Source organism: Mobula hypostoma, chromosome 8, assembly GCF_963921235.1.
Source record: "Mobula hypostoma chromosome 8, sMobHyp1.1, whole genome shotgun sequence".
NCBI classification, from domain to species: Eukaryota; Metazoa; Chordata; class Chondrichthyes; order Myliobatiformes; family Myliobatidae; genus Mobula; species Mobula hypostoma.
The window spans coordinates 40524568-40548608 of NC_086104.1; the positions used below are offsets into that span (position 1 = coordinate 40524568).

The window sequence follows — 24041 nt, forward strand, 5'->3', positions numbered from 1 at the left end:
TGGCCACTGGGAGATCCCCTTTCTCTGGTGGACAAGAGTATAGGTGCGCAGCAAAGCTGTCTCCCAATCTAGGTCGAGTCTCACCAATATACAGGAGGCCACATCAGAAGCACCAAATACTCTGTTGGGGGGTCATCTACCCCCAACAGATTCACTGTTTTGGGTCCTGAATGGTAATGAGGGAGGAGGTGTAGGGGCAGGTGTAGCACTTGTTCCACCTGCAAGGGTAAGTACCAGGAGGGAGATCAATGGGGAGAGACGAATGGGCAAGGGAATCGGATAGGGAGCGATCCTTGCAGAAAGTAGAAAGCGTAAGGGGCAGGGAAAGATGTGCTTGGTAGTGGGATACATTGGAGATAGAGGAAATTGCAGAGAATTATCTGCTGGACTCGGAGGACAGTGGGGTGGTAGGTGAGGACAAGAGGAACCCTATCCCTGGTGGGGTGGCAGGAGGACACGGTGGCTGCAGATGTGTGTGACATGGAAGAGATGGGGGTGAGGTCAGCATTGATGGTGAAGAAAGGGAAGTCCCTTTCTTTGAATGATTAGGACGTCTCATTAGTTCTGGAATAAAAAGCTTCATTCTGAGAGCAAATGTGGCAGATACGGAGGAATTGAGAAAAGGAGATGGCATTTTTACAAGTGACGAGTGAGGTGAGGTATCGTCCATGTAGCTGTGAGAATCAGTAGGCTTATATGATATATCAGTAGATAAACTGTCTCTATCCAGAGATAGAGACCGAGAGATTTACAAAAGGCGGGGGAAGGTGTCAGAAATGGACCAGATAAATTTGACGGCAGGGTGATTCCTGTGCTCCTGGTTTGGCCTCCTGTATATCACTGAGACCCGATGTAGATTGGGAGACCGCTTCGCCAAGCAACTATGCTCCGTCTGCCAGAAAAAGTGGGAAACCCACTGGCCGCCCATTTTAATTCTACTTCCCATTCCCACATGTGAGTCCACGCCTCCTCTACTGCCACGATGAGGCCACTCCCATGTTAGAGGAGCAACACCTTATATTCCATCTGGGTTGCTTCCAACCTGGTGATATGCACATCAATTTCTCCAACTTCCAGTGACGGACCCATCCTCTCACCATTCCCCATTCCGGTTTCCCTCTCTCACATTTTTCCTTAGCTGCCTGTCACCTCCTTTTGGTGCTCCTCCTCCGTCCCTTTCTTCCATGTCCTTCTGTCTTCTCCTATCAGATTCACCCTTCTCCAGTCCTTTATCCCTTTCACCAATCGACTTCCCAGCTCTTTACTTCACCCCCCCCCTCTCCTGGTCTTACCTATCACTCACTACCTTGTATTTCTTCCTCTCCCCTCCCCCCCGCACTACCTTCTTACACTGACTTCTCAAATTTTTTCTCCAGTCTTGATGAGAAGTCTCAGCCCAAAATGCCAACTGTTTATTCTTTTCCATAGATGCTACCTGGCCTGCTGAATCCCTCCAGTACTTTGTCATGTCTTACCAATCTTACAGTTTTTCTTGCCAGGAAAGTTAATGAAGGCAAGGCTGTGTATGTTGTCTACATGGACTTTAGCAAGGTCTTTAACAAGGTCCTGCATGGGAGGTTGGTTAAGACGATTTAGTAGCTTGGCATTCAGGTTGAGGTAGTTAATTGGATTACGCATTGGCTTCATGGGAGAAGCTAGAGAGTGAAGTAGATGGTTGACTGGAGGCCTCTGACAATTAGTGTGCCACAGGATCCGCTGTTCTTTGTCATTTATATCAATGATCTGGATAATAATGCAAACTGGATCAGCAAATTTACTGATGACACCAACTTTGGGGGGGGGGGCGGGGGCAGGTGCTGTGGTGGACAGTGAAGAAGTTCTCACAGGATCTGGACCAGCTGGAAAAACGGGCTGAAAAATGTCAGACGGAATTTAATGCAGACAAGTGTAACTGCCATTCCCAATAAATGCTGTCAATTAATTTCAATTTACATTTTCATTTATCTAAACTGTTTATTGTGGAATAAATCTTCTACAAGAGCACCGAAGAAAAATAATGATATTTTTGAGAAAACCATAATTCTCGAAATACATACTTCGGCTTTATGTCAGGTCTAAATCCCTCAGGGGCTTCAATTCCTTCCAGACTGGCACTGGAGGGGTTATCTGCTAAATCAGGAAATGATACATGGTTGTCATACTTTTAACTTAATTTCATACATCTATTTTTTTAAACTTTAAACAAAGGCATCCATGAATGTGCAGAGAGCTGCCAGCAATATACATTCAAAATCCCACTTACCTAGAAAGATGGAGCAGACTTTTTAGTCATATTTATGGCAATCACCTTGACTATATCCCTTGATTTGGTTTTAATATATTTACTCCTTAAAAGCAGTATTCAAAGTTATTTATCATGTAACAATTGCTAACTGTTCAGATTTGAGAATTAAGGTGAACATGTATGAATCAGCCCAGATTTTTCTCATTCAGGGAACAAATTTTTATTGCATATATTTTGTCCCACTCATGATAATCAAGAAAAACTAATTTAACCGGGATGTAGATATAATATGGTACAAGTTTTAACAACTAGTAAAAAAGCAACATCAGTATAGAAACCAATGAATCAATGATTGTTTGAAAAAGAGACTTAACATGTATCTCACCCAATTAGTGTTTCTAACCTGCCCTGTTATTAGTTTTTGGAGAGATTTATATAATGTAACTGGACAGATATTACATCTTGCAAATGCTATGGGTTGAAGTCAACCGAAATAAAATTGGAATAATGCATTATAAATAAAAAATAACAATAAGGGTCCCCACTTTGATTTTTATTTTATTCAATCACAAGTTGTGGTTATTGTGTACCAGCATTTATTTCCCATTCCTGTTTGCTCTCCAGAGGTAAGTTATGAGCTTCCTCACATTGCTGCTGGCTTTCAGTTGAAGGTGCAATCAAAATATTATTAGGTTGCAAATTTCAAGATTCAGTCTCAAAGACAATGGAACATGAGGATATTTTGGGAGTTGCTATCAGAGTAAAACAGGCAAGTAAATACACTGAACTTTGCAGATGGATCATGCTGTAGTGTCAGAGAGCAAATGCTTGGGAAAACAGAGAACCAATCAAATGGGCTGTTTTCTCCTGCCTGGTTTTGCACTGCAAGTGCTCCTTGACATCACGACTTATATAAAATTACTTTGGAGCATAATATTTTAAAATACACCATTCAACTTAAAGTTGTTTGCATTTATGGGACAAAACTAAACAATGTGCTCATGCATCATACAAACTCGCTTAATATACTTTATCTGAATATTAAACACATAGCTTACCTGAAAATTATTGGGTTAAAGAGAGATTGGATAAACATCCTATAATTCTAACTGTAACTCAGCAGTAAAAAGATAAATAATGGTTCCTTTCAGAAGCAGTGCAAGATTGCATTTGCAAGCTGCCTCTTATGCTGAATATGGGGTAGTTAAGAAGAGCTTTTTAAGTTTGCTTCCGTTAAATATATTCGATAACAATGCCATTATATGGCCATTAATAGTTAGTCTAACTAAATAGAACAGAACAATAATAATTAGTCTGTATGGATTGAATACTTTTTACTCTCAGTAAATTTCAGTAACTTTTGCCTGTAACCTTGGCCTGTATTGTATCATAGACATACAAATTATCTTGATTATGAAAGATTTGAAAAAATAAATCACAGGTAGGCAATTTTCATTTCCATTATCATAATTCTGTTTATCCAGAAAATACATGCATTAATTAAAATTCTTTAAGAGCTTACCAGATACTGGCTGCTTATCCTGGATTTTTCTCAGTACATTCAAATGTTGCAAAGTACACTTCAGCCATTGAGATAAAACAGGAATGCCCGAAAAGCTTTTTGAATTGTTACTGAAAACACAAAAATACAGGTCTGTTTGCTTCAGTAATGCTATTCCAATGGATTCATTATGTAGAATTCCATAATGCTTTCAGTGAAACTAACATTTTTATCACTTTTCCTGGTCCTTAATAGATTTAGTATAGAATACTAAATCAAACAAATTTTAACAGGATGGCATAATTCTAAACTTTTCTTCTTGACTAAGAACCTTGGGATTTCCCACCTGAAAAACTCAACAGCTGCTTTAAAACAAATTTGTAGTACTATGTCTTCATTAATATAATTGTGCTGAAAGAGACGACAATTATATCCAGGAGGACCACAACCTTATTGTGGTTTGGAGGTTTGCAGGCTTCAGTGACCCGGGGAGCTGTGCTTGCTGGAGTCAGGGCCTTGTGCTTTGGCACCTAGTGTGGTAACCCCATGCCAAACAGGTTAAAGGATAGCGGCCAGACTGAGAGTGGTCCAGTAGCTCTCCAGATTCGGATTCAGAATAGGGGTAACAACTCTGACTGGTCAAACAAAACTGTTACAGAAACACGATGAAGAATCCTTCTACATCTGTGTGTGATGGCACTCCTGAATCTTCAAATAGGCTCTGCATAGCTGAGAGTAGTGAAAATCAAGAGGGCGCTACTGGCATGATTAAGCAAGTTCTGAACACCATCACAACCAAATAGCCAAGGACAGACAGAGATGAAGGAACTTCACTGCTGCCCTAAACGCCTTTCATTTAGAAAGGTTCAAAGTTCAAAGTAAATTTATTATCAATGTATGTATATAATACCATATACATCCTTGAGATTCATTTTCTTGCAGGCATTCACAGTAGGATAAAGAAATAAAATAGAATCAATGAGGAATTATACACAAACAAAAATTGACAAATAACCAATGTGTAAAAGGAGACAAACCAAATACAAAAAAGACAAATAAATAAGACAGACAAATAAGTAAATAAATAAATATTGAGAACATGAATTGTAGAGTCATTGAAACAGTCCATAATTTGTGGAATCAGTTCAAATTAAAGTGAATGAAGTTAGACACTCTGGTTCAGGAGTCTGATGGTTGAAAAGTTAATACTATTCCTGAACTTTGTCAAATTTATTGTCATTTACATGCATATCGTCAAACAAGACAACATTTCTCCAGACCAGGGTATAAAGCACAGTCGTACACAACACATATACAGCACACAATAACTTGGGAAAGTAAGAATTAAATCTACAAATGAATTACACATAAACAAAGTAAAGTGCATAAATTAAATATTGCAGGGTACAAAATAAATTAACCAAAGACACTTAGCGGTGTGCAACTTATAGCTCCTGCATCTTCTTCCAAACAGCAGCAGCAAGAAGAGAGCACGGCCTGAATGGTGCGGGTCCTTGATGATGGATGCTGCTTTCATGTGCCAGCACTCCTTGCTCTCGATGGTGGTGAGGGCTTTGCCTGTGATGGATTGGGCTGTATCCACCACTTTTCAAAGGAAAAACTGAGGGGAGTTCCAAACAATTGGAAGAATATATTGTATTAGGTAGGGCAAAGAAAGTGACCACAAAAAGCCAGTGTCAGAAGATTCATGTATTGAATACAGTGGCAAGAGAAAGTTTCAACTCTCTGCAATTACCTAGTTATCTGCATTAATTACTCGTAAAATGTGATCTGATCTTCATTCAAGTCACAATAATATACAAACACAATCTTCCTAAAATGACACACAAACAGTTGTACTTTTCATGTGTTTATTGAACACAGTTTAATCTTTCACACCCCAGGCTGGAAAAAGTATGTGAGCTATTGTATGGAATAACTGGTAAAACCTCCTTTAGCAACAATAACCTCCACCAAACATTTCCTGTAGTTGCTGATCAGACTTGCACAATGGCAAAGAGGAATTTTAGACCATTCCTCCATACAAAACTGTTTTAGTTCATCAATATTTCTGGGATACCTTGCATGAGCAGTCCTCTTCAGGTCATGCCACAGCACCTCAATTGAGTTAAGGTCAGGACTCTGACTTGGCCATTCCAAAACATGAATGTTCTTTTTAAACCATTCTGTTGATTTACTCTTGGGTTTCGGATCACTGTCTTGTTGCATTATCCAACTCCTATTAAGCTTCAGGTGATGGACAACTACCCTAATATTCTCCTGTAAAATATCTTGGTACAATCTTCAATTCATGGTTCCCTCAAAAATTGCAAGCTGTCCAAACCCTGATGTGGCAAAGCAGCTCCAAACCATGATGCTCCTTCCACCATGCTTCACAGTTGGGATGAGGTTTTGGTGTTGGTGTGTAGTGCCCTTTTTCCTCCAGAAATAGTGATATGCATTTCTGCCAAAAAGTTCAACTTTTGTCTCATCTGTCCATAGAACTTTGTTCCAGAAGCATTGTGGAACATCCAGGTGGTCTTTTGCAAACTTGAGATGTGCAGCAATGCTATTTCTGGAGATAAATGGTTTCCTCCATGATGCCCATCCATGAACACCATTCTTGTTCAGTACTTACCTTATAGTGGACACATGAACAGAGACCTTAGCAAGTCCTAGAGATTTCGGCAGGTCTTTTGCATTTACCTTTGAGTTCTTTTTCACTTTCAGCATTGATGAAAGTGAAAAAGAACTTGGTGTGATCTTTGCAGGACATCTACGAGAGTAGCAAAAGTATCGAATATCTTCTATTTGAAGACAATTTCTCTTACTGTGGACTGAGAACACTGGTGTTTAAAAGTGCTTTTGTAGCCTTTTCCAGCTTCATGCATCTCTACAATTCTTCCTCTAAGGTCCTCTGAAAGATGTTTTGATTGAAGCATGTTGCACATAAACAGATATCTCTTGAGAAGAACAGGATCTGATTTTGTGTGTCTTTTTTTATAGGGCAGGGCACCTCTACAACCTGCACCTCCATTTTCATCTCACTGATTGGAACACCTGACTCCAAATAGCTTTTGCAGAAGGCATCGCATTGAAGGTCCTATATGAATTACATAGGACCATAAGTTTAGTGAGTCATATCACCAAGCTACTTCTAACAATTTTGATGACAAGAGCTAAAAGTAAGATACGTTGAAATAGGTAAAGAACAATGTGGTTTTGTGAAAGACAAAGGTAAAAGAAACACGATATTGGTGCTAAGGATACTATCAGAACGAGCTATTCAGGTGCAAAAAGATTTGTTTGTTCGTTTTATCCACTACACAAAAGCATTTGATAAAGTGAAGCACAATAAGTTATTTGAAATATTACAGGAAACTCTAGATCTAGTTTTGAAGGACCTCCGCCTAATCAGAAATCTATACTGGGAACAAACTGCCGCTGTAAGAATGGATGGAGAAGTGAGTCAGTTTACGAAAATCAAGAGAAGTGTTAGACAAGGGTGTGTTTTCTCTTCTGATTTGTTTAATGTGTACAGTGAAACAATATTACAAAAAATAAGAGACATCTTGGAATCAAAGTTGGCGGTGAAAACATCAATAATTTCAGATGTGCGGATGACACCATGTTAATTTGCAAGTACGGAGGAAGAACTACAAAACTTAATTGATATAGTTGTCGAAGAAAGTGCAAAAATGGGTCTATCAATTAATTGCAAAAAGACAGAATGTATGGTGATATCCAAAAGAAAGAGAATCCTATCTGCAGGCTGAGAATAAATAGGGAAGACATAAAACAAGTACAGAACTTTTGTTACTTAGGAAGCTGGGTGCCATCAGATGGCAGCTGCGACTTGGACATCAAAAGAAGAATAGGGATGGCAAAAGACACCTTTACGAGAATGAAGAGTATACTGACCGACACTAAACTAGGCATGACAACCCACCTCAGAGTACTGAAATGTTACGTTTATCCAGTTATGTTATATGGCTCAGAATGTTGGACAATATCTGGTAATATGAGGAAACGAATTGAAGCAGCAGAGATGTGGTTTTTGAGGAGGATGCAAAGAATATCATGGATGAAATGAATATCTAACGAGGATGTCATGAACAGAACAAATACAAAAAGACAATTAATGTATGAGATCATGAAAAGGCAACATAACTTCATTGGACATGTGATTAGGAAAGAGGAGTTAGAATGCATGGTAATTATGGGAAAGATTGAAGGGAAGAAAGCAAGAGGAAGACAAAGACAAATGATGATGGAGACAGCAGCCAGAGAACTGGAAATGAATACCAATGAATTGATCCACTTGACCCGAAACAGGAGTGTTTGGGCCATGGCGGTCAAAGCTCATACGGGGCACAGCACCTGATGATGATGATGAGAAGGCATCACCCCAGAGGTTCACATACTTTTTTTGAACTTAGACTGTGATTGTTTAAATAGCCTACTCAGAATTGACGAGAAGTACAATTGTTAGTGTTCTTAGTTTAGGCAGATTGTGTTTGTCTATTATTGTGACTTAGATGAAGATTCCATCACATTTTATGAGTAATTAATGCAGAAAACCAAGTAATTGCGAAGGTTTCACGAACTTTTTCTTGCAACTGTATATATGGCAAAGTTGGTGATTATTTCACAAAATCATCTACAGCTTTGAGAGTTTGTGGAGGAATCTGCAAAAGTAGCATATTTTCGTGCTGCATTACAGGAGTCAACTTTTATTTGCGAGGAAATGTAGTGAATGAGATAAAAGTACATGACAAACAGATTTTAGAAACAAAATAGGTGCTGTATAGGCAAGGAGGGGACTGGTACGTAATTGCCAGGCTGAATGGGCACCTTCTGTTGTCAATGCTACATGTGTGGAATAAAATAGGCCAGCTGTTGCTTATAGATAAGTGACTATCAGCCAGAAGTGACTGTTCAAAATAACAGGAAAGATCAATGCTGGAGATATATTAACAATATTCACCCAGTAGGTATGGAACCACAAATAGGTCAATTTCAAACAACAGAGAGGCAGTAGCACAGATCAGTGTAGTTGACTGAATTTATTAGCATACATCAATGGCCCAATGTGCTACTGTTAAAAGACAGGATGTCATTCATATTATTGTTACAGTTAAAATTATCAAACCTCAAACACACTTGAAAGTTTCTATTCCACTTATTTAAAATAATCTGGAAATAAGAGGCAGAATTGTTACTAGATGCTGCTTGTTTGCAGGAATTTTAAGTTCAACAACTCACGATAAGTAAATGGCAGAGGCACAAGAGACTGCAGATGCTGGAACTCGAGCAAAAGATAAACTGCTTGAAGAACTAGTGGGTCAAGCTACATTTTCGAAGGCAAAGGGATGGTCATAGTTTTGGGTCAAGACCTATAACCATGGTAGAAAATCGCTGCACTTGGCCCAACGTACCAATATTCTGAAATTACTGTGGAGCATATCACTTTAAGATTCACATCATCAGTTGCACTGTACTACTTGTTTGAAAACATTTGGTCAAGGAATAAGATAAAAGATAGTGGTGTGCCAAGTGCAATAATACCAGAGTGGACCCTTCAAATTTGCCCATCAACAATAAGGCTCTTGGAATCTAAGATTTTGCACAAGACATCAAAGTTTTCAAAAGGCATATGAATTTATTTGCTCATATTCAGACTTCAAAGTATACTTGCAACTGCTGTTCATTGTCTGTGCTTGCTAATTAGTGGTATAATTGCTGTATGGGGAATAGAGTTACTCAACACGCATAATACTGGACACAATAATACAATCTAACCTGTTCTGTGGGCTCCAAGATGAAGGAAGCAAAGGAATTACTGTATTGCTCAAACATTCACAGAGAGGACAAAGAAACTCTCCATTCTCCACATCATAGCTAGTGTGCACCCTTAATCTCTGTTGTCTACGCTGTTCTTTTGCTTGAACTGCATCAAAGTAGCTGCAAAAAGAATAATTAGATTTTTTAAACTTACATAAAAATAATTGTTAGCTCAAGAGAAATAATAATTGTATTTTTTAGCTCAATGCGTGCATCTGTGTATATAAAAATACTACTTTAAGAATTAAAAATTCAATTTGGTCTATCATTTGAAGAGCTGAGTAGAATATAGGATAGAATTGTAAAGGCACTTAATCTTTGACCCGAGATCCTGCTGGGCACAAAAACCCCTCAGTTAATGGTAAGAATCTATGGCATGGAAAAGGTTGAACACCACTGAGTTAAAGGGACAGTAGATATAACTAAATAGAATGCTGTTAGTCCTGAGTATTTAAATATCTTGACAAAATAGGAGGAATATTTGTTTCTAATTGGTAGTAACATGGCTTAAAATTACAGTAAACTAAGCTACAGGACAGAAAATTAAATAGCCTACAGTGAAATGTTACATAATCACATGGCTTTAGCGATTATGTGAAATATGTCATAACTAATCATTAACTAATTAATTTATACAGCTAAAGTATTTTTCTGGGCAACAATAATAGATAGTGACCAGTGATAACAAGAGGACCTGCTCGAAATACTCAGTAGGCCATATTGCATTTGTGAAAAGAGAAGCAGATCCAATTTTTCAGGATGATAACTCATCAGATTTTAGCCGTGGGGGAAAAGAACTTTTCAGAATTGAAAAATTCACTGATCACCATTTGCGAAGATTAGTGGAATGTATCAGACACCAGCCTAAACTCTTTGAATGGTGAAGGGAACTACATTTGTTATGAAGATTTTGTACTAACCTCTGCCAGCAGTGGGCATGCATGATGTGTCCACAGCTACCTATATGGGTGCCACAGGTCAAATCTGGCTGCATGATCAATGGGTCATAGTTTTCTAATGAAGAGAAATAAAAGCACATTGAAAATGAACCTAACACTTAATAAATGGTGAATTTGAAAAAGCATGTTTCCTGATAAACATGATTTTAAAATGATGCTGACTTCAAGAAAACAAAATACACCCATATTAAATATTTTAGGCCAACAAGGTATATTTTGCAATCAAATTTGAAGACTCTCCTAATACAGCTAAAATCTGCCATTTTTCTGACTACACATTGGAGTGAAAACAAATAAACCTGTTGAAATCCCAGTAAAGAATTTTTTCCTTTGATGATAACTCAGTTTCAAAAATGTGAAATCACCTGGATCCTGAATGGTTCTTGTCCTGTTCTTTGATAAGACAGTTGACCTTTGAACAAATGATGCCAAAACCATTGCTTTGTTATTAACTTTGATCTCTTGTTCCTCCTGACACAAGATGCATGTCACAACTTGCTTCTTTTCAAAAACCTTTGTTTGTCTGGGACCCAAAGCAATCAATGCAGCATCAGGAACTATTGGGCTACAGGGGAAAACAAAATGACAGTATTAGTTTACTTGGGTGTAAAGAAAATTCATTCAATTAGGTGCCACATGAGAGATTATTGCACAAGTTTAGAGTCATATGATTGTGGTTAAGGTGTCAGCAGAAATTAATTAAAAGAAATAAAATGGAATAAGCAAAACATTTTTATTTTGGTGTCACTGGTAGGAGCATTTATAAACCATACTGAAATGTCCTAAGGATCTGATAATGAACCAACCTCTTGAACTGCTGCAATCATCCAGAAGGTGAAGACACTTCTACAGAAATGTTGTGTTGTGAAGTTGGAAAGTAGATAGTAATTTTTGTGCTGCTGAAGGATCAGTGCTTGGTCATCAACTAGTAGGAATCCATATCAATTTATGGGAGGAGGCTGAGAGCAACAAGTTCACTGACAGGATAGGGAAATAGGATCATAAACTGAGAAGAAGGCACAAAGAGACTGCAAGTGGAGAAAGAAGTCAAATAAATGGACAAGATGGTGGCAGATTAAAATCATCTTCTTCACGTGCCTTGAACGTTACACGCTTGGGCGATCATGGCTCTCCACATTGAATGATCCCTCACAGCGTCATTGATATCTCACACACTTCGATTTGTTAGTTCTTTCACAGTGTCCATATATTTTGTTCTTTGCCTTCCTCTTCCGCGTTTCCCAGGCATACGGCCTTGTAATGTAAGGCATTCTATTTCTCTCTTTCTGATGACATGGCCCAGGAATTTAAGTTTCCTCTCATTTAATGTTCTCATTAAAGATCTTTTTGTATGGGCATGTTGGAGTACTGTCTCATTAGATACCCTATCTCAATATGACATTTTCAGCATTCTTCTGAGAAACCACATTTCTGTTGCTTCTAAGTTTCTTTGGAGTTCTGGTGTTATAGTCCACGTTTCAGAAGCATACAGCAGGATTGACCAGATATAACATTTTAGTAGCCTAAGCCTTGTTGTCATAGAAATGTGTCTGTTGGTAAAAATGGGTTTCATTTTTTGCAAGTTGGTTTCGGCAATGGCAATTCTTCTTTTTATTTCTAGTTTACTTCTAGCATCTTGTGATATAAAGCTACCAAAGTAATTAAAGCTGGTCTTTTGTTCAATCTCTTTGGTTACCAATGTACAATTGGCAGTTGGGAGTATCCTGTTGTTTTGATATTACCATACATTTGCTTTTTTTACAGTTGATGGTTAGACCAAAATCTGCACTCGTTTGTAGTACTTTGTCTAGGAGGATTTGTAGGTCTTCTGCAGCACTTGCTATTAGGGTGGTATCCACTGCATATCTTATATTGTTGATGTTAACACCTCCAATTTTTATCCCATCTAGGTCTTCTATTTCTCTGAGAATCATTTTACTACAGATATTAAATAATTCCGGTGAGGCAACACATCCCTGTCTAACTCCTCTTAGAATTTTAGTCCAACTGCTTATATTATCATCAATTTTTACCGCCGCCGTTTGATTCCAATATAAATTTTGAAGCAGTTGTTGGTCCCTTCCGTCAATGTTTAGTTTAGCGAGAATTTGAAATAATTTTTCATGTTGCGCTTTGTCGAATGCTTTAGTGAAATCAATAAAACATAAAAAGACGCAAAAAACAGGAATTCTGCAGGTGCTGGAAATTCAAGCAACACACATCAAAGTTGCTGGTGAACGCAGCAGGCCAGGCAGCATCTCTGGGAAGAGGTACAGTCGACGTTTCAGGCCGAGACCCTAAAAAGACATCATTTTGATATTCAATTGCCCTTTCTGAAAGCATTCATAGCATGAAAATTGTGTTCCTAGTTTCTCTATCCTCAATAAACCCATATTGCAGTTGAGAAGTTTCTGGTCTTAACTTGTTTTTAATTTGACTCAGAACAATTCTCAACAAAATCTTTATTATGTGACTCATAAGACTGATTGTTCTATAATTTTTGCAGTCAATAGTTCCAGGAATTTTTGGCAGAGTTATAAACACTGATTTCAAGAGATTGACAGGCAATAATGAAAATAATGTAGGGAAATATAAAATTGGCCATATTAGGAAAAATGGCAAGCCAAATTTTATTTTTAAAAGGAGAGATGCAAGTAAATGTAGAGTTTAATGTCTTTACACAGAAGTCACAGTAACAATAATGTAGAAGCAAATGGTACATTAACCTTTATTACACAAGGATTAGAGTGCAAGAGTAAATAATTCTTGCACAACCACATAAACCACTGATAATTGATATTTAGAGCTTTGATTTTGTCATCTATTAAGGGATACATTTAACTGAGCAAGGGTTAAGTAAAATGTAGTGGATTTCTTTTCTGGGAAGAGAGACAAGTCCCTATAAGTTATGTTCCCTAAACTGAGAGGTGTAAGAATGATCAAATCTTTGAAGGATTTGACAAGACAGATATTGAGAAACTTTTTTCTTTAATCTCTATTTCTAATATCTGCAAAATTACACAACATTGGGCTGGTTATTTACTACTGAAATGGGCTGTCAAGCCACTTTTATTGTACAGTCTTAACAGTAGAGACTTTACAGTCACTTACTATTTCTATTCCTCAAGCTCTTAAAACATAACATAATGAAAGGCAGGAGGAGGCAATTTGTTCCCTTGCTTTCACTTCACCATTAAGGTCATTGTCAGTTGAGGATGACACTCCACCACCAGCATATTTGCAAAGAACCTTCCTGAGACACAGAGTGGGATTTGTCAAGTTACACTACCATCAATATGATCTTCTGAGTTCGTCAGATTCAGAAAAGTGTATTGCTCATAACCTACACCTGAACACTGCCTTCGTAGGTCTAAGTAAGGCACTTGATACTGTGAACAGAAGGGTGCTCTGGACAATCCTGTCAAAATTGGCTGTCCAAGCAAATTTGTCAATCTCATCCACCTTTTTCAGAACAACGTGTAATGCCTTGATTCATATTTTCTCTATTATGCTGTATGTATTTCACTTAGCAGTTCTGTAAGAGCAATCTGTTCTGCTGTCAGCTGTTTGGGTTATTGTTGAAGATAAGGGACGATGAGGAATTAGGATGGTAGAATTAGAGGGAGGCTTTCTTGGTGAGGGACACTAAAGTTGGACTTGGGGTTTATTTTGGTTCAGCAGGAGATGAAGAGAAGATGCTGGGGAGAACCAGTCATAGCATACAATTCGGCGGGAGACCCGTTTGATTGCGAGTGACGTTCAGAAGGTGGGGTGTGCTTTCCGCCAACCGAGGGTCCAGCGCGTTGAGTGACAGAAGTTCAAGATGAGCTCCAACTTGTGCACATCTGACTGTTTAATTAAAATAGGCCCTCTTCTTTTTGTTTGCTAATCCTTTAGTTAAGATTCCTTTAAACATATGCAGTGTACTGTCTGTTATTTCATGGCACTAATTAGTAACAGCGTAGCAAATTACACAGAATCCACACAAACCAAGGTTTGGGGCGGGAAAGCCTTCTCAGTCTCAGGAGTTTGGCAGGACCAGAGAGTGTTTTCCCTAGACTTACACAGCCAAGGAAACCAGGGGGTTTCAAATGTGACTGGCAAAGTCCTCTCAAACAGAGATACCTCAGAATTATTCAGTATTTAAAATGGAGAGTGGCAAGGGTTTGTGCTGGCTTCTGTGCAGTTTAACCTGTTCTTCAAATATGTGCTGAACCATGCAGTCAGAGATTTTCAATGTGGTGTCTATCTGAAATTCAGGCTTGATGGATCACTCTTTGACCTGAGTTGTCTGAATGCCAGAACAAAGATAGTTAAGAAACTCATTGATGGCTCACATTGAGTTTGAACTTCAGCTAACTGTCGACAACATTGCCAAAGCTTCGCGCTTCTTTAGTCTTACCATCAGCCTTGGCAAGACAACCTGCTCCTGAATATACTGCTGTTGCCTCCTCTAACACTATTCAAAGGGACAAGCTCGAAGATGGTGGAAGAATGCAAGTACCTCAGTAGCGTCATTTATAGGGATAGCTTATTAGACAGAGATATCAGTGCCAGGATTTAAGACCAGCCACAACTTTGGTCAATACAACATCAACATGTCTACAAAACTAAAGGCATACAAAGCTTTTGTCCTCAGCAATCTCCTGTGTGGATGTGAAACTTGAACCGCTTACAGAAGACACCTCAAAATGCCGGAGGGCTTTCACATGCATAGTCTGAGGTCAATTCTTGGCATCCTATAGCAGGACCGAGTTACAAACATGGAGGTCCTCAACAGGGCAGGGATCACAAGATTCGAGGCCAGGATTGCAAAGCACAACTTTGGTAGATAGGGAATGTCACATGTATGAAGAATTCCCAAATCCCCAAACAGCTACAGTATGGTGAGTGTTCACTGAGCAAGAGAAATTGAGGTAGGTCTTGTAAAAGGTTCAAAGACTGCGTGTAGAGTAATACTGCACATGTTAAACTTGCTCCCAGACAGCTGGAGCAGAGACCAGGGTGGTTGGTAAGCCTTGGCTGGAATTGCTCACAACCACCTAGAGAGGCACCAAGCAGAACAAGTCACTGCACGACAAAGGAGCAAAGCAAATGTAGTTGCTCCACTACCAGAACTAGTAGTTTCCACGTCCTTATTGTGGACATACATGTCACTTACAACTTGGATTCAACAGCCACCTTTGAATGCACAACAGAAGAACTGCACAAATCAGTCATCGTCGAATCAATCAAGATCATAGCTTCTCTTTTACAAGCAAAATTGTTCAGCACGAATCCATATTCTTGATGTTTTTAATATACAAGTACCTATCCATAAATCATAGGAGCAGATTTAGGCCATTCGGCCCATTGCTCGCTCCACCATTCAAGTGTAATTGATTTCCCTCCAGATCACATTCACCTGCCTTCTCCCCATAACCTTCTACACCCTTACTAATCAATAATCTATCAACCTCCAATCTAAAAACCTCCAACCCAATGACTTGACCTTCACAGCTGGCAGTGTGAATTCTAGAGATTCACCACCCTCTGGCTAAAGAAATTCCTCCCCATCTTTGTTCTAAGGGATGCCCTTCTATTCAGAGGATATGCCCTCTGGTCCCAGACTCCCAAACTAGAGGAAACATCCTCTCACACTTTTCAATATTCAGTAGAGTTTAATGAGATTCTCCCCTCATTCTTCTAAACTCCAGTGAGTCTAGGCTCTAAACTTATTCTAGAGCTTCTCCGCTCTAAATATACCCAGCAAATCCTTTCTAACATAATGGGATCCAAATATTCTAAATGTTGTCTGACCAGTGCCTTATAAGGCCTTAGCATTACATCCTTGCTTTTATATTCTAGCCCTCTTGAAATGAATACTAACATTATACTTGCCTTCCTTTCTACCAACTCAACCTGCAGGCTAACCTTCAGGGATTTCTGCACAAGGACTTACAAATCCCTTTACACCTCTGATTCTGAATTTGCTCCCTGCTTAAAAAGTAGTTGAGACCTTTATTCCTTCTACCAAAGTGCTTGGCAATACACTTCTCTACACTGCATTCTATCTGCCACTTTTTTGCCCATTCTCCAAATCTGTTTAAGATTTTGCAAACACCCTGCTCCTACACCTACCTTTTCATCATCTGCAAACCTGGCCACAAAGGCATTGATTCTGTCATCCACATTATTAACATATGAAAAATAGTAGACCCAACACTGACCCCTCTGGAACACCATTAGCCACCGGCAGCAAACAAGAAAAGCCCTCCCTTTATTCCCACTTTTTGCCTTCTGTCAGTCAGCCAATCTTCTGTCCACGTTAGTATATTTCCTGTAATACAACAGGGTTTTATTTTGTTTAGCAGCCCTCATCAAAGGGTTTCTGAAAATTCCAAGTAAAAGGCAAGATAGCACAGCAGCTAGCATAATGCGATGGGTTCAGTTCCACTGCTGTCTGCAAGGTGTTTGTACATTCCCCCTATGACTGTGTGGGTTTCTCCTGAGTGCTCTGGTTTCCTTCCTCATGCCAAAGACGTACCATAATTGGTCACATTGGTTGGCACAGGCGCTTTGAGCCAGAAGGGCCTGTTACTGTGCTGAATTGCTCAATAAAAACATCTACTGACTCTCTTTCGTCTATCCCACCTGTTGTTACCTCAAGAAGTGCAATAGACTGTCAGGGTAGATTTCCGCTTAAGGAAGCGACAATCATTTCTGCCTATTTTATCGTGCGCCTCCACATACTTCAAAATCTCATCCTTAGGAGTAGACTTCTGCCAACCATTGAAGTCAGGCAAACCGCCCTGTAATTTTCTGTTTTGCCTCTCCCTCTTGAATTGAATTGACTTTATTACTTACATCTTTCAAATACAGGAGTAAAAATCTTTACGCTACGTCTCCATTCAAATGTGCCATGTGAAATTATTGTAATTTTATAATAAATGTTATGTACAACAGGATAGTCAATATAACATGAAATACAGTAGCGTCAGCATGAATTAAGCAGTCTGATGGACTGGTGGAAGACGCTGTCCCAGAGCCTGTTGGTCCTGGCTTTTATGCTGTGGTACCATTTCCCGGATGGTAGCAGCTGGAACAGTTTGTGGTTGGGGTGACTTGCTTCTTCAGGCCCTTTTTACACAGCTGTCTTTGTAAATAGCCTGAATAGTGGGAAGTTCACATCTACAGATGTGCTGGTCTGTCTGCACCACCTTCTGCAGAGTCCTGCAATTGAGGGATGTACAGTTCCCATACCAGGCAGTGATGCAGTCAGTCAGGACACTGTTAAACCCATATGGATTTCAGCAGAGTGAAGTTTATACAAGTTGATCAGCAATGATGAACGGAAGTCAATTGTTTAAATCCATGTGAGCTTTGAGAATTAAATCAGGCTTAACAAAAATCCAAAGTAACACTGAACCTTTTTGCAATCATTTTTTAAAAGAAATTACAGAAGTGCTCAGAGCTCTTCATTTACTTTGGATGAAGAAGTTAATTCAATTCTGTTCATCTTCCAATTTTTACCTAGAATGAACTCATATCACTTGAAAAAAGTTGTCCAATTTTCTTTTAGTTCTATATTTATCATCATTTAGTTATCTGCTCATTCCAAATAGGGTTGGGGGCTGGCCTTGCCCATCGGTGCTGCCATCCAGTGTTTGCACAGTGGAAGATAAGCTGTATAGTGCTCATCTGCCTTCCGGTGTCTGCACTGTGGACGATAAGCTGCACAGTGCTCATCTGCCTTCCAGTGTTCGCACAGTCGAAGAAGATAAGCTGTATAGTACTCATCTGCCTTCCGGTGTCCGCACAGTGGACGATAAGCTGCATTGTGTTCATCTGCCTTCCGGTGATCACACAGTGGACAATAAGCTGTATAGTGTTCATCTGCCTTCCGGTGTCCGCACAGTGGAAGATAAGCTGTACACTATTCATCCGCCTTCCGGTGTCCGCACTGTGGACGATAAGCTGTATAGTGCTCATCTGCCTTCCAGTGTTCGCACTGTGGACGATAAGGTGTATAGTATTCATCCGCCTTCCGGTGTTCGCACAGTGGACGATAAGTTGTATAGTATTCATCTGCCTTCTGGTGTTCGCACTATGGACGGTAAGTTGTATAGTATTCATCTGCCTTCCAGTGTTCGCACAGTGGAAGATAAGCTGTATAGTATTCATCCGCCTTCCGGTGTCCGCACTGTGGAAGATAAGCTGTATAGTATTCATCCGCCTTCCGGTGTTCGCACAGTGGAAGATAAGCTGTATAGTATTCATCTGCCTTCCGGTGTTCGCACAGTGGACGATAAGCTGTATAGTATTCATCTGCCTTCCGGTGTTCGCACCGTGGACGATAAGCTGTATAGTGTTCATCTGCCTTCCTGTATCCGCACTGTGGACGATAAGCTGTATAGTGTTCATCTGCCTTCCTGTATCCGCACTGTGGACGATTAGCTGTATAGTGTTCATCTGCCTTCCGGTGTCCGCACTGTGGACGATAAGCTGTATAGTGTTCATCTGCCTTCCGGTGTTCGCACCGTGGACGATAAGCTGTATAGTGTTCATCTGCCTTCCGGTGTCCGCACTGTGGACGATAAGCTGTATAGTGTTCATCTGCCTTCTGGTGTTCGCACTGTGGACGATAAGCTGTACAGTGTTCATCTGCCTTCCGGTGTCCGCACTGTGGACGATAAGCTGTATAGTGTTCATCTGCCTTCTGGTGTTCGCACAGTGGACGATAAGCTGCATAGCGTTCATCTGCCTTCCGGTGTTCGTAATGTGGACGATAAGCTGTATAGTGTTCATCTGCCTTCCGGTGTTCGCACCGTGGACGATAAGCTGTATAGTATTCATCTGCCTTCCGGTGTTCGCACTGTGGACGATAAGCTGTATGGTGTTCACCTGCCTTCTGGTGTTCGCACAGTGGACGATAAGCTGCATAGTGTTCATCTGCCTTCTGGTGTTCGCACAGTGGACGATAAGCTGCATAGTATTCATCTGCCTTCCGGTGTCCGCACTGTGGACGATAAGCTGCATAGTGTTCATCTGCCTTCCGGTGTTCGTAATGTGGACGATAAACTGCATTATGTTCATCTGCCTTCCGGTGTTCGTAATGTGGACGATAAGCTGTATAGTGTTCATCTGCCTTCCGGTGTCCGCACTGTGGACGATAAGCTGTATAGTGTTCATCTGCCTTCCGGTGTTCGTAATGTGGACGATAAGCTGTACAGTGTTCATCTGCCTTCCGGTGTCCGCACTGTGGACGATAAACTGTATAGTGTTCATCTGCCTTCTGGTGTTCGTAATGTGGACGATAAACTGCATTATGTTCATCTGCCGCTGCACCTGCACGAGATGAATACTGCTACAGGCAGGCTTGTTCTTGCAGAAACATGGCTCCAGGACAACATCCATGCACACCATTAATAAAGAGGCCATGATACTCAAGGATTTGGCCTATGTTAATATTTTTTAAATATTATTTTTCAAAGTTCAAGGTCAATTTATTATCGAAGTATGTATACTACAGACAACCATGAGATGTGACTCCTTATCATCATCATCATCATCAGGTACCATGCCCGGTTTGAGCCATGGCCCACACACTCCTGTTTCGGGTCAAGTGGATCAATTCATTGGTATTCATTTCCAGTTCTCTGGCTGCTGTCTCCATCATCATTTCTCTTTGTCTTCCTCTTGCTTTCTTCCCTTCAATCTTTCCCATAATTACCGTGCATTCTAACTCCTCTTTTCTAATCACATGTCCAATGAATTTACGTTGCCTTTTCATGATCTCATACATTATTTCTCTTTTTGTGTTTGCTCTGTTCATGACATTAGACTATGAGTACACGCAATCCTCTTTTACTGTCATTTAGAAATGCATGCATTAAGAAATGACACAATATTCCTCCGGTGTGATATCACAAAAACACAGGACAGACCAAAACTGAAAAACTAACAAAAACCACATAATTATAACATATAGTTACAACAGTGCAACAATACCACAACTTGATGAAAAACAGGCCACGGCACAGTAAAAAAGTTCAAAGTCTCTCGAATGTCCCACATCTCACGCAGACGGGAGAAGGAAGCAAACTCTCCCTGCCATGCCCGACCACAGTCCGACTCTGAGTCGTCCGAAAACTTTGAGCCTCCGATCAGCCCTCCGACACCGAGTACCGAGCACCATCTCTATCCTAACGATTCGACCTCAGCCTCGGTCACCAGCAACAGGCAAAGCCGGGGATTTTGAGGCCTTCCCTCTGGAAGATTCTCGTTCGCCCAGTAACAGCGGCAACGAACCGACGTTTCAGAAATTTCTCCAGATGTTCCTCTGTGCTTTCACGTCTGTCTCCATCAAATCAGAATTGTCCACAGCCCCTATTTAACAGAGACGATATAATTTCACCGGACAGCTGCGCGTGCTGCATCGCGCCACCATCTTCTCCTCCCACCTAGACATCCTCGTTAGATATTCGTTTCGTCCATGATATTCTTTGCATCCTCCTCAAAAACCACATCTCTGCTGCTTCAATTCATTTCCTCATGTTACTAGATATTGTCCAACATTCTGAGCCATATAACATAACTGAATAAACGTAACATTTCAGTACTCTGTGGCGGGTTGTCATGCCTAGTTTAGTATTTGTCAGTATACTCTTCACTCTCGTAAAGGTGTCTTTTGCCATCCCTATTCTTCTTTTGATGTCCATGTCACACCTGCCACCTGATGTCACCCAGCTTCGTAAGTAGCAAAAGTTCTGTACTTGTTCTATGTCTTCCCTATTTATTCTCAGCCTACAGATAGGATTCTCCTTCTTTCTGGATATCACCATACATTCTGTCTTTATACTCCTTATACCAGTACAAGAAAAAGAAATCCAATAGAACCAATTAAAAAAGACACCTAAAATGACAAAAAGTTATGCAAACAATAGAAATAAGCAAATACAATCAGAACTAAAGTTCACAAATGTGAGTCCACAGCCACAAAGTCAGTCACAGTCAGTCCAGGAGCCCTTTAGATGCCTCATGTCAGTGCACAGATGAGTAAACCTCACGAGAAGCGAGCCGAACACTAGTCATCCCTCTCTTCTGGCCCCGACACCCTTACCTTTTCAATCTGGCCTGGTGCTTAAATCAGCCAAACAGCAGGTCATTCCTCACTCTTGGACCCACCCAGGCCCTGCCGCTTTAATACACCCTTGGGTCCAGGACCCGTCATCTCGATTCAGCCCATACCTGACTTTTCCAATTCAGCCTGGCACTTAAATCAATCAAACCTTGGCTTATTCCTTGCTTTGGGCTCGGGCCCCACTGCCTCGATTTGGCCCATGCATATTACGCTGCAACTCCCCTGCATCTTTGAGACTTCAATTCATACCATAAAAATGCCAGGTTGCACAGGCAGTTCAAAAGCTTGACTCTGACAAGGAAGTTAACCCTTTTTAAGAAAAAGTATGATTAATAAAGTAGTTCACAGTTATTTTTGCGAACAAGGTTGTCGCTCTGCTTCATCAATGCCATCTTAGTCCTTTGTAAGTGTTTTTCTATCATAATTATATGCGCTATATGTGCTGTGTGTGAGGCTGTTGGTACTGGCTTTGCACCTTGGCCCCAAAGGAAGGCTGTTTCATTTGGCTGTATTCATGTACATGGCTGAATGACAATTAAATCTGAACTTGAATTCACGGCCCCTCAAGATTTCCTTTGGCTTGAGCACTTCACAAATCAATTGTAAAGTATGGGAGATTTCCCACTTACTTGGAGAAATAAATTTTGCCTCAAATTGTTAATTCAAGGATACTGCTACATCAGAAAACAATTCTTTTGAACATGCACAATAACCTTTCAAAACAGACCCTCTTAAAACAGTATCAGCAATAAATGAAGACAAAATAAATCCAAAAAGTCAATAACCAAAGTAATGCTGGTCTCTTACCTCCTAATTTAGAACAGCAATATTTAAAGATTGGGACAGAGGTTTAACATTGATAGTATTGAAAATCTGAAAAATTCCCTGAGATGCCTTTGTGATGCAAACTTAAAACTTTTGCAAAAAAATCAAAACATAATCCATTTGTACAATCAACTTCATAGGAGCATACTTAAGCAAGACTCGACACCAAGACCTTTGAAAACTTTTAAGATATGAAAGCATTGGCATGCTATTCCAGAAACAAAACTGAGTGAAAGGAAGAGCAATGACTACAGTTTAATGTACAAAGAAGGAACCATATAAGGGGAATCCTTTCAGCTTTGGATGAGGATAATATAGTCATCTGAAGTTGGTCATGTCAAAAAAACAAATGGGTAGAACAGCATATCGGGTAAACATAGAAACATAGAAAATAGGTGCAGGAGTAGGCCATTCGGCCCTTCGAACCTGCACCGCCATTCAGTATGATCATGGCGGATCATCCAACTCAGAACCCTGTACCAGCCTTCCCTCCACACCCCCGATCCCTTTAGCCACAAGGGCCATATCTAACTCCCTCACAGTTTACACTGATCACAGATGCAGAGTTTTCAGTGTTTCTTCATGGCCCAAACCACAATGGAAGGCATTAAATAAAGAGTTGCTTTAAAGATGTAAACTGATTTGGAAATTTGCAAGAAATTCAAGATGCATGGAGTTCTATGTTTAAATGTTCAAATCCACGGTCCAGCAATGTGATGAATGATTTGAAGTACCCTTCACAAACATTTATTTTTTATATCTTGGACATGAGACTGGCCTGGGAACTACTTGAGTGATTTGAAGTGAACATAGGTAAAATACAAGGGAATAATCAAGTTGATAGTGACTACTGTATCAAAAGGGGTGATGAAAGCATTACGATGTTGCAGTAATGACATTGTGAAATGGAAAATGTTGAAAATTGTTCATGATGCATCAGTAGAAGCAACTATATCAAACTAGCAAATTGTTTACAGCTGAGCAAGGTTAATGTGGTTTACTTCAGATCATTCCAAAATAATTCTAATGCATTAACTGATAAACAGGACGTTTTGCTTCAAATACAAAATATACCCAGCCAAACATGATAAAAATCTGTCTTTTTACCTATTGTCGGGTGTAGTAGAAGATGAAGCTTCTAGTTCTTCTAGAGTCTGTTGAAATAATTCCCTATTTTCATTTATAAAATGCCTCTGCATTTCTGACATCTGGGCCATTATCTTCTCTCTACGCAGACGAGCAATTTCAGCTTTCCGCTTTCGATCTGCTTTGTCTTTATCTCGTAAACACTATGAAAAGGACAGTTGAATTATTAACTCTTTCACTTAATTCGTTATCTTACACAGCAACAACCTTATTTCCAATCTTTTTAAAAATATTAATGCAAGTTGAAAATTTATAATTTTAACCTGTAAACTACATGAAAAATATTTATCAATAATTTTTATATTATTATATAATAATAACTTATTCAACTATTCTAAAAAAAAGGTCAACAATGTTAGTCCACTAACACTAGTCAAGTCTGTCATTTTCAGGGCTTTT

The 24041-nt window shown here is 39.8% G+C and overlaps 1 protein-coding gene across 3 annotated transcripts in view; it reads right to left on the minus strand.

The window, feature by feature from the left end:
* Positions 1–24041, minus strand: part of ubr2 (ubiquitin protein ligase E3 component n-recognin 2) — a 172542-nt gene that overhangs the window by 37799 nt on the left and 110702 nt on the right. For 2 of the 3 annotated variants that reach the window (XM_063055701.1, XM_063055702.1), the window contains exons 29-34: positions 23604–23785; positions 10915–11114; positions 10511–10604; positions 9549–9710; positions 3768–3877; positions 2058–2130 (exon numbers count right to left, since the gene is read on the minus strand). In XM_063055701.1, the coding sequence (XP_062911771.1) occupies positions 2058–2130; positions 3768–3877; positions 9549–9710; positions 10511–10604; positions 10915–11114; positions 23604–23785 (821 nt within the window). The remainder of the gene's footprint in view (positions 1–2057; positions 2131–3767; positions 3878–9548; positions 9711–10510; positions 10605–10914; positions 11115–23603; positions 23786–24041) is intronic. The other variant, XM_063055703.1, reaches the window with a different exon arrangement.